Raw genomic sequence first — 12143 nt, forward strand, 5'->3', positions numbered from 1 at the left:
GGAGAAAGCACAGTTCCCTGTGGAGCTCCTACGTCACTGACCACCACATCAGACAGGACACTGCCCAGACGGACAAACTGTGGCCTGCCTGTCAAGTAGTCAGTCACCCAGGAGATCACTGAGTCGTTGACACCCATCCTCCGCAGCTTCTCACCCAGTAGCAGAGGCTGGATGGTGTTGAAGGTACTGGAGAAATCAAAGAATGTGATTCTCACAGTGTCTCCTCCACCATCCAGGTGCGACAGTGCTCGTTGCAGCAGGAAGATGACGGCATCGTCAACTTCTAAGTAGGGCTGGTAGGCAAATTGCAGGGGGTCTAGAAACGTCCTCACCTGAGGCCTCAGCAGGGCCAGGACCAGTCTCTCCATGACCTTCATCACATGAGATGTGAGAGCGACTGGTCTGTAGTCCTTTGGGTCGGCTGGCCTTGGCTTCTTGGGAACAGGAACCACATGTGATGTCTTCCACCGCAGCGGGACTCTCTCCAGCCTCAAGCTGAGGTTGTACATGTGTGCTAGTACCGGGGCCAGCTGGATGGAGCAGGTCTTCAAGATCCGTGGTGTAATGTAAAAGCACATCTTCTGAAGTTGGGATATTTTTCCTCCAACAGGATCCAGAGGTGTCACCTCAAACCAGATGTTGGACTGGAATTTATTTCAATGTCATTTGTGAATGTCAGCTTCTCATTTTCAACTGTGGCCCTATAATGCTTGTCAGAGTCGATCTTTGAGTCCCTTATTTTTGTTAATTGAACCGAAACGCACTAAATTGCGCAACACCTTGTTGAAACAATAATCACTGAGATTATTAACTTGAACACGTTTTGTTGATTTTTCTTTTTCTTTAATAAAGTTACAACTATTTTGGATCTTTGAATATTTTGATAAACGCGTCAGAAGAGGACGCACTGGTTTCAGCCTCTTGGCGGCGTTCAGTTTGTCACCTTCTGCGATCGACCAGTCGATGGCGATCGATGTATTGAGCACCCCTGAAGTAGATCATAGTTGACCAAAAACAAAGTGACCAGTATAGGTGGCCATATTGTGACATCTTATATTGATTTTATTGCTTTTATTTACTTTTTTCAACAGAAGAAAGCTGTATTTTGACAAGGCAAAGAATTTCTTGGTACAGAGACCCCAAACAAGATTAATCCAATATCATTTACAATTAATTTGTCATGTCAGTAACATAGAAGCATAATCCCATTTATTCAGTGACTGCTGGATCTCTGTTTTAGATTACGATGTCTGGTGAAGCAACTGGAGAGAGGAGAAGCTTCCCTTGCTGACCTCAAGAAAAACCTGGAGTATGCAGCATCGGTGCTCGAATCGGTTTACATTGAGGAGACAAGGTAAGAAAAACATTAATATTGTAGAAGGGACTGACTTTAGGTATACTTAATTCTTTGATAACGACAGAAATGCACTTCTCATTACCAAACCCTGCAAAAATAAATACACCAATTAAAAACTGACTTGAAATATTCTTTTTTTTACTGTGGTTATAGTTTCTTTATTTCTTTTTCTCATAATTTTTATCTATAATATATTTATGTATTTTATTTTTCTTCACATTCATGTTCTGTTTTGATTATTTCTAGAATAAAAGAAGTCAAATTAAGTGGAGGCTAAGACTTTGTTGTTTACCATGCATAGCATTCAGTAGTATTTAGTTACTGTGGAGTTGTGAGCATGTGTGTGTCTATCATAGCTAGTCTTATGTTGTTAAAGTTTTTTTTGTTACTTTTTTTTTTTTTTTTCAACTCTTGCATCACCGAATGTCTGCATGGCTAACGTGGGCAGCTGGTATGTACTTTTAACAAGACCTCACATTTAAATGACTGACAGCAAAGAAAATTTGGCTGTATGTTTATAAATCTTTTTTTAGATATAATTGAAGTTAAAAAATAAACTTGGTCTATAAATGTCAATAGTTGAGTGACAGTTCAAAATATGAGCTTTGACCAGGCTTTGGGAATTATGTAAACCTCTCATCATCTAGATTCAAACAGATTAGGGTCAGCAATAGGCTGACTCCAGTCCAGGAGAAAGGATGATGAAGTATCAAGTGCAGGATTCATGTAGTACCATCGTTATCAGTGGGATGTGAATGCTTTTTCTGAACGTAAACAGGCTTTGCTTTTGATCCTGGACACGTTATGGAGAATTATGTCACCCAATAGGATTTGTATGAAGCCTTATGGGGTTTCTGTGATGTTTTGGATTTATCAAATATATGACATAACAGGTCATACATTTGATTGACAGGTGAATCAAAAAATCCTAGAACTTATGCTTTATCCACAGTGAATCTCTTATCTTTCATCTTCATATAGCTGATCTTTTTTCTTTTAAAGATCCTTTTAGTCTTATACTTCCATCTCTTCATTCAGGCGATTGGTGGACACAGAAGATGAGCTCAGTGACATCCAGTCAGAGTCTGTGCCTTCGGAGGTGCGAGACTGGCTGGCCTCCACCTTCACCAGGCAGATGGGCCTAATGCTCCGGCGAAATGAAGAAAAGCCCCGTTTCCGGAGCATCGTCCACGCCGTGCAGGCTGGAATTTTTGTCGAGAGGTAAAGTTTGCATGATGTAATAAAGCATTTTCACAACCTCAAATAACCAAGCAATTGCAGATCATAAATAATTTACATGGGCAGTCACTTGGAGCTGCAAATCTATCACTTGTGAGCCCAGACAAAAGCTGCCTGGAGGGAGGTAAAGAAATTCTATCAACATCTTTAATTTGGCTCTGCATAAAACATGAGTAAGGGCATAATTCATGAACTTTGTGACTGTAGGTGAAATTTACTATTTGATTTTGAGTAGTAAAGATTTATTGGCTTTATGCTAATCAGTCAGCCTGCTCTGTATGTTAATTTTATTATGAATTTACATGCTTCAATTTAAAATTTGTCATACGTTCTGAGATATGAGCAATGTTGTTAGAAAAAAATACCTTTATTACACCTGCATGTTGTAAAGATTTGCTAAAGTTTTTTTTTTTTTTTTAAACTTATGTCACCTCATATTTAACAATGGATCAAAATCCAAATGTCAAGCAGGCAAAATAGCTGCAAAAAAGTAAAAAGGTGAATAGTCAAACTAATAAAAAATGTCAGCATAAATAACCAGAAAAGAACAAGAATATTGAAAAGGATTGAGGTATGTTACAATGGATATATTTTTTAAACTGATACGGTTTCCTCGGGGGTTGATTCATCTGTATCCTCGCTAGAATTCAATCTGAAAATTCAGCAAAAATATTGGTACTTATAAACTAAAATAATATCCTGAGCATGGTTAAAACAGAGCTAAAAAGATGCTTTTTTACTTATATTCTCATAGTCATATCATTTCTTAAGCTCATATTTTTAAGTTTAATGGAAACAGTCTGGACAAGGTGAGAAAGACAGATACACACACACACTGAAAACTCAATCTTCATGTACACAGGAGGCGCAAATACAGCAGAAAATCCCATAGTAAGTGTGAGAAGATGCTGAATGAAACCAATTTACCACATGTACCGAAGAGGATGTTTACTATTGGTAGCAGCATTTGAAGGGACTGGACCCAATAGAACACAGGGAGACTAAATGACCATAATGACCATGAACATTATGCAACAACAGAGAAATGTTTCCTTTCTCCCAGGGCTTCAAAAACCAAATGGTGTCATTCTGTTCTTGGTCCCTTTGGGAGTTTTTGGGTTTTGTTCTTCACACATATTTTGGGCAGAATGTTTTTAGTGTTCAGTGTTTGACAATTAAAGTGTTGTGGGAGTAAGCTATGAGGACATCCCAGGACATTTGTACTTCTTGTACAGTATGATTACTATGAAGTATGAAACCTTTTATCTTTGAAAAGTGTTGATTTTGAGATGTCTGCAGCTATTGCACAGTGCATCATTACCTTAGACCAGGGGTCGGCAACCCAAAATGTTGAAAGAGCCATATTGGACCAACAAAACAAATCTTTCTGGAGCCACAAAAGTTCATAATGAAGGCAACACAGGCTTTAAGTGTTTATGTCAGCTATTTTTAGCCTATTATCAAAAATAACTAAGTGCGTACATTTATGAGCATTCATGATTAAATGTTTATTTTCCCTGCAGTGCGTCCTGGAAGGAATGACGCACCACGTGACTACTCTGTTGTACGATGGTGCTTTAAGTTTACCTCCCATTACATTATAAATGTATTATGTTTCGTTGTACTGATAAAATTAAATAAATGCAATAAAGTAATCAGATTTTTGATGTCATTTTTATTATGAAGATTCGACAGGGAAAGATTTTTTTTTTCGCAACTCAACAAATGTGCTCCCAAATGCAGTTTGCATAACGATTGGTCCTTGTAAATAGTCATGTTAAGTGTGTGATCGAAAAAACAAAACTGAACGTGCTTAACGTGCCCCTTATTTGGGCAACAAACGGAGTGCAATAAAACACAACCTGCAGTTTTAAAAATAAATCAGTAGCCTTTTGAAAAGGTAAAGTATATAAAATGAATACAGTTTAAGTTTGATTTCTGTGCAAATGCAAAGCAAGTCAGTGCAACGGTAAAAACATAGCAGCATCCTCTTCTCTTTTGACACGCAACCATCCTCGGACCTGAAGATGTTAAACACAATAATATTGCTAAGTGTCATTCTAAATATATACTGACAAAAATTACTAATCAATTTATAAAAACAGCCACTTTTTTACAAATATGTGACTGCGGCAGGATTGTGTTCTTACGTGTTTAATGTTACTTCTGTTTACGGACCTCAATGGCCAGTTTCTCAACATCGGGCTTGTAAGATGTAACTTTAATCTTGACGCGGCGGCTAATGTAGCGCCTTCCGTGGAAATGTCTTTCCACATTACCATGTTTTTCGGACTATAAGCCATTACTTTTTCCCCACTCTTTGAACCATGTAGCTTACAGACCTGTGCAGCTTTTATATGTATATGTACGTTTACAGTTTTTTGTTGTTTTTTTCCAAAAAAACACAAAAGTGCGGCTTATAGTAAGGTGCGCTCTATAGTTGGGAAAGTACGGTGCCCTTTTTGTTATTTGTCAACTTCTCGTTACAGAGCAAACATTCAGGTAATCCTTCCGCATTGGCAATGAATGCAAATGATTCAGTCCAAGAATTGTAGAATCTCTTCTCAGTTATTTTCCTCGTTTCCTCTTTGCCATCCATGGCCCACATGACCCGTCAGTTTGTTTACGACAGCCACCTGCCTCGCACCCCGCCTAGCAGAAAGAAACGTCACAGGCTGACACAAATCTTTGACGGAAATGTTGAAATTTTATATTTATTCTGTTTGTCCTCCTACAGAAACCATATTAAAACAAAAAATATATTTCCCACCCCCATCTTGTTCAATTTTCAAACATTTTTGAAAAGCTCCAGGGAGCCACTAGGGCAGCGCTAAAGAGCCGCATGTGGTTCTAGAGCCACAGGTTGCCGACCCCTGCCTTAGACAATGATGCATTGTTAAAGGCTTGACAAACCTGTCTAATCGCAACAAGTCAGCCAGCTCTCTTTCCAAGGTGGAGCTTCATCACAAAGTAACATCCAAAACCATGCAAGCTATAATCATTCTTCATTTACTTTCTCAGAAGCCACTCCACTGTTTCTACGTATAAGGTAACAGTGGGAAAAAGAAGGAATAAGTGTAAAAAGGGGGAACTATGTGTTGCAATCTAAGTTGTTGGTATTTATTTACATGTTTAATGAGATTTAACTTTTTGAGATAAAAATATTATGTCAGTTCTATTGGTTTGATGGAACTGAATCATGGCTTATAGTAATAAGCAAAAGTTTGACTTACTGGATTACACAGCTTTTTACTGAATGTCATTACTAATTTAATGGAAAACTACACATCTTATTTTGTCAGTTTTGATCATTGTAAACAATACTCCAACCTCCTAGTACTACAAACCTATTTTTTTCATTTGGAAAAACCTAAAGCAATATTCATTCATTTGCAAATTTCTATTTATTGTATCACTCTTTTGGTCTGAGATGCAATTAGTTGAAGGTTTAGTTGTGGTGGGGGAACATCCCAAGCTGTGGTTTAGGGGCACTGTGTTTTCTTAAGATATTTACTCTCAGCAAGGCTCTGAATTTGATGTCTTTATCTCATCCAAACAGGATGTACCGACGCACCTCCAATATGGTGGGACTCAGCTACCCTGCATCTGTCATATCTGTTCTTAAGGTATTAACATATGCACATACACAAAAGCAAACAAAAAGAAAAATGCAATGTAAACTATTTGAATAATTTATTTTATGTTCATCTTTACTTTTAGGTTGGTACATTTATAATGGCTTTCAAAAGCATTCATACACTACATATTTCCACATTTTGCAATAAGAAACCTAAATGTATTTTATTTAATTTTTTAAAGAATTTTATGTAGCAGAACATCTTAGTTAGTAGCTGAGTATGAAATCGATTAAAAGGGTACATGGTTTTCACATTATATGTAGTGCACAGTTTGGTATGCATTCAGCTCTCATGAAGTTTTAAAGAACAACACTTTGCTAGGATGGTACCTGTAAGTATTCTGTGTGATGTCTACCAGCTTAGAGAAAGTGAACCAATTGTTCTTACACTGCATACTCCAAGCTCAGTGTGATTGGATGGAAAGCATTTTTTTTACACTCGTAGTGAATATGCTGACATTTCTAACATATAGATAAGCTCTCATCCAAATTCCAAATAAAGCTCTGTCTTTATTTTTAGGTTCAATAGCTGTGTTTCCATTGACCATATAATTGCACAATTTGAAAATAAGTTTGCTTAGTGGAAACACACCAATTTCAAAAATACTGTTGTTTTTGAATAAAATGTTTTGGCACCAGGATGAGGTGCTTTTTCAGCCATATTGAAATTGGTTTATTTCACAAAACTGCAATGGAAACACTTTTTTACCCTCACATGAATCACATGATCAACAACCAGATATCACCACTGGCGCAAACCACGAAGAAGACATGAAGTAGTGGGAGGATCATAGTGTGCCATGTTTTTAATGACTTAATAAACATATGCGTTTGTATGTATTTTTTATGAGGTAAGATAAATGAGGTATCCCTTCCTCTTCACTTTACAATTATGCTTTTTTTGGCCTGTCCCATAAAGTAATAATACTTTTATAAATTACTGCATATTGCTTCAGACTTAAAGTTGAATTCTTTGATTTTTTTTTTTTTTCTCTCCTTCACAGAATGTTGACAAATGGTCGTTTGATGTGTTTGCCCTAAATGAGGCCAGCGGGGATCACGCTCTTAAATTTATATTCTATGAGTTGCTCACAAGATATGATCTCATAAGCCGCTTCAAGGTAAACTCTCAAAGATGTAACTTTCTGCATCACGGGTCATTTATATTTCCATGCCATTAAAACAAGGTTAAAGAAGCCCTCTTCAATCCTGACAAGAACCTTCTACATTTCCAAATTGATGAAAGCAGGCACACAATTTCAGTCCCTTAAGACCAAGTTTATGTTGTTTTATTCCAGCAATGATAATTTTATAGTGGAGTTTAGACACACTTCATCTGCTTTTAATAGTTGTGCAGCTCATTTTCCACAGCGTCTTAATAGCTTATAACAATCCACTGGTACTGATAGCATCTGGCAGTAAATGACACAGGCTGTAAAGCAGATATGAATATGTAATCATAAGATGCTGTAACTCAAGTGATTCTGATGGATGATTTTATGACATTGGTTTCCGATGCTGCACCCATTAAGTCACAAGTTAGCTTTAGGATTTGCTCTAAGTGTTAGTAACTCACAGACTCTTTCGATTTTGTAATTTTCAGATTCCGATCTCTGCGGTGGTGTCATTCGTGGAAGCCCTGGAAGTGGGATATAGCAAACATAAAAATCCCTACCACAACCTGATCCATGCTGCTGATGTAACGCAGACTGTACACTACCTGCTTCTCAAAACTGGCATGGTGGTGAGTAAGAAACATGCGGCTTAGATTGCATAATTTGTCTAAGCTCTGAGCACCTACAGAAACAAGTTGAGCGTTGAGGTTGAGTTCCAACAGGGAAAGCACATTGGACTGAAGCTAAGCCTGTAAAATGAAAGGGATTTTTATCCCATTGGTATTCAGAACATCGCTGTCAGCTGACGTAGCAGCCTAATTGCAGCTTTTCCTGACATTCAGTTTCTAAGCAGATAAAAATTACGTAGATAGATGAGAGTATGTTTTACTCTGTTTTTTTTCCTTTGTTTTTTTTTTTGCCATAAAATTGTAGTTTACTATTTATCCTGAAAATGTATGGTCACTTCAAGAAAAGAAAAGAAAAACTCCTTTGTTTTAAGGTGACTACATTTTCACATGTTTTTGATAGTTTTTTGGTAACATGTTCTGACCTACATTCTTTAGCTTCTCACAGAAGTAACTTGAGGGCACATGTGACACAACATTCATTTCAAAATGAAAAACCCAACCCAGACTTCAAAGTCTATGACTTTCCAAAGAGAATGCCACCCCCATTCCCACTGTTTTTACTTAATCACCTTAATAAGGTGGCTGCGACAGCTGCCAACACGGTGTGTTTCTCTGGGCTCTGCCTTGTGGAGTAAAGTCACATTCATTCTCCGACCACAGTCTCATGGGAGAGCAAGAGAGCTGCATTTATCATTTTTAAAAAACCCCCCAGACTCATCTAAATCAACAATCAAAAGGTCATTCATAAAACTGTTCTATGAAGAGTTACAGAGCAGTGGATTGACCATTTTGTCCCCACCCTGTCTTTAATGACCCCATTACCCACTGTTGATTAGTCACCAATATCGACCTGGCTCCCTGAGCTAAATCCCCTCACTGGGTGTGTGAGTGCAGTCATGAATGCTCATCTCAAAGGAATTGCCCACTCACCATTGTGTCTTTTATATTTCATACACTCATTGGATCCATCTAATCCTACAAAATGTAAATAAACACACACACACAGTAAACTAGGGTATGTCAGATGATTGCTGGTCTATTGACCCTTTTACCATTTTTTAATTTTTCAATTTTGCAGTTTTATTTCTCAAATTTTAAGACTTAAGAAAGTTTGATATGAAGTGAAAATGTTTGTAATAGGATGTAATACACCATACATGCCTCAATGTGCACTCACCCAGAAAAATGTTTTTTTATGACTGTAACATGATATCAGAAGAAGGTTGTTTAGAGTTATTTTGGCTTGATTAGGAGTCACAATCTGTCACATTTCATGTTAAACAACTAGTCTAGATAGACATCATAACTAGAATAAATAGAAACAGGGTAAAATACTGGGTCTTCCAAAATAGGATGCAGTTAAATTTGAAGAAAGACAAAATAGACGTGACAGCACAAAACTATAAATTGGAGGTTTAAATAGACAAAGGTTTAAAATGAAGGGAATTATACTTTTGGGTATCTGCCTGTCATTTTATCCTACAAATTATATTGCAGTGTAGGTTGCCATGGATTTATTTGGACATGTCAAAAAAGTATATGGCATGATTGTCACACCTCTTAAAATTTCACCTGCATTGCATGTATGTCCCGCTGCTACACAATTTATACACATGCTACTCAAATGTTGCAAGAATTATCAAATTTGAACATGACCTCATCCCATGCTGCACTCTGCAGATGCTCTGCCTGGACTCATAAAGATTCTTCTCCTCTACATGCTGAATGTTTGAAGCTGCTCCAAGTGACAGCTGCTCTACCTAATTCCAAATTAGTACAGCTAGAAATGATTTGATCACTTTGAGAAATCTACAGCTTCATGCTGCATGTAGTTTGGGATTTTACTTGACAAACCTGGAATTTTTGTATTTGAGTTAAAATTGACCGATTTGCTCATGCGTAATACCTGTGATCTTCTCTTTTGATGTTTGCTGTACTCAGAAACTGCACTTAAAAAGGTCTGAACTTGACCTATGAAATTGAAAGCATGGTGTGTTCTGTGACCTTTTGATAGCATTAACTCGTAAAAGAATAACAGAGAGCATAACCTTTTTATTTATATTTATACGTTGTGAAAACCAGAGTGACGGTGAGAGAAAGAACAGTGGGAGGGAGGCTTATAGGATGCTGTTTCCCAATAGACCTTATCTTATCTAGAGTTCTCTATTTTTGCTTTCCTAACCTTTTTGGTACCTTCTTTTCCCCATTTGTTTGCTTTCGTTCCTGATGCTAATGTATTCCTCATGCCAAATTCTTCTCTGAATTTTTTATATTATATTTCTCCATAATATTTTTATGGCCTAATGTGCCGTTCCCTGCATTCCCCATCACTGGATTCTCATTTCTCTTGCCTAATCTATGTCCATTCTTTTCTCTTGCATTCATTACTTCCTCATCTTTCTTGCCTGTCAAATGCCTCAACTTTTCCATCTGTCTGACTTCCTTTCTGCACTCCTCTGCTATATAATTTTCTTAATGTTTTCCTCGCCCTCCGTCACATCTCCTTTTCCCCTCCTCCAGCATTGGTTGACTGAACTAGAGATCTTCGCCATGATCTTTGCGGCTGCGGTGCACGACTACGAGCACACAGGGACCACAAACAACTTCCATATCCAGACAAGGTAATGGACAGTGACGTGCGGTGAGGTTCATAGCTGGTGAGGCACTGACGTCATCAGAATCAGATTTGCAAATAGATGCATAGATTGACAGCAGTTTACAGGTTATGTTTCACTTCTGCATCCTTACACATACAAACTGTAGCTCACAAAACACACATTTCCTTAAAAAACAAAACAAAATAAATGTTATTACTGTCTTACCTGCTTCGATTGAAAGTCCACTTGAGAAAACCTTTTTAGTGTTGTAATGTAGTCATCCATGTCGAAAGTCGGGATAAGCGAGAGGAAAAAAATCACTATCTCTATTATAATCTATTGCTGCACTTGACTTGCTTCCCGAATCGTTTAGCCTAGCTCGCTGTCACTTACTCGGCAGTTGAGGAGTGAACAAGACGAACGTCTGGGATCTTGAGCGCCCCCTGCCATGAGGCAAGAGAACTGCCTGCCTCACCTCGAACCTGTTCTCTGCCGTTTATAATCGCTCATTACACGAAACACGTTACACAAACACAGTTGGTGACAAAAAGCACTGTACATTATATACATAAGCTAAATTATTGGAAATAAGTTCACATATTAAATTTGTTTAAACCATTTTATTGACGCCGTACAGCAACATGCTCTCTCCGCTTAGCAGCCAGCGCAGAGCCAGGGGTTGCGCAATCCAAGGTGAGGCAGAGCTCGCTGCTGCCTCACCGGCATCGCTTCCAAGCATTTGAATGGGAAAATAAGAAAATTCAGCGATTTTGAACAAATAAAAATCGAAATTGGTGAAGCTACATGAAAAATAAATATTTTTTAGTACAAACCACCGGATGAATATAACAATTTAAATTACTTTATGATTATATATTTTCTTTCTTTCCATGATGGCTGGTGAGGCACTGCCTCACCTGCCTCCCCTGACCGCACGTCACTGGTAATGGATGATAAAATCAAAAATGCATGGCGCTGACTCACCCGATCAATGATTTCATTTACAGCAAGGGGGCTTTACATTCATACTGTGATCGCCCGCAGTGTAATAATAACAGGATGGATTTGTAGACAAACTCAAAAGTCGAAGCTTTTTGTAAATGTTCAGCTTTTACTTTAAAAAGCTGAAGTTTAAAACTGGAAAAAACATTGGTTTGCATAGTGCTTTTTAAAATTACCCAAATCTGTGAACTTGTTCACATTTTGTCAGATTACCAGCACAACAGATTTTTGTTTGTATCAACTTTAACTTCACAATTATACACTATATTTTTTCACTACAGTTCTATCACACACATTTCCAAGAAAACACTCTCAGGTTTGTGGTTGTAAGATGACAAAACTTGGAAAAGGTCAAATAGACAAAACAGAACTTTAACTTCTCTTAGAAATTTTGTAAATTCTACAACATTCTGTTGTATCATTTTCATGCAAGTTTAATAATAATTTTAAAGAAAATTTCTTTGTATATTAGGTGAAAGTTAATCTAAATTTACAAGGAGGATGAGAAAATAATGAAAGTCATTTTACAATACATTTATTTTAGACGCAGTATTTTCATCATCCAGA

At 37.4% G+C, this 12143-nt stretch overlaps 1 protein-coding gene across 6 annotated transcripts in view; it reads left to right on the forward strand.

Annotated features, from left to right (window-relative positions):
* Positions 1-12143, forward strand: part of pde1cb (phosphodiesterase 1C, calmodulin-dependent b) — a 108054-nt gene that overhangs the window by 78503 nt on the left and 17408 nt on the right. For all 6 annotated transcript variants that reach the window (XM_028021120.1, XM_028021115.1, XM_028021116.1 and 3 more), the window contains 6 exons: positions 1241-1354; positions 2396-2578; positions 6156-6222; positions 7238-7354; positions 7837-7977; positions 10498-10598. In XM_028021120.1, coding sequence (XP_027876921.1) covers positions 1241-1354; positions 2396-2578; positions 6156-6222; positions 7238-7354; positions 7837-7977; positions 10498-10598 — 723 coding nt within the window. The remainder of the gene's footprint in view (positions 1-1240; positions 1355-2395; positions 2579-6155; positions 6223-7237; positions 7355-7836; positions 7978-10497; positions 10599-12143) is intronic.

This window comes from Xiphophorus couchianus, chromosome 6 (genome assembly GCF_001444195.1).
Source record: "Xiphophorus couchianus chromosome 6, X_couchianus-1.0, whole genome shotgun sequence".
NCBI classification, from domain to species: domain Eukaryota; kingdom Metazoa; phylum Chordata; class Actinopteri; order Cyprinodontiformes; family Poeciliidae; genus Xiphophorus; species Xiphophorus couchianus.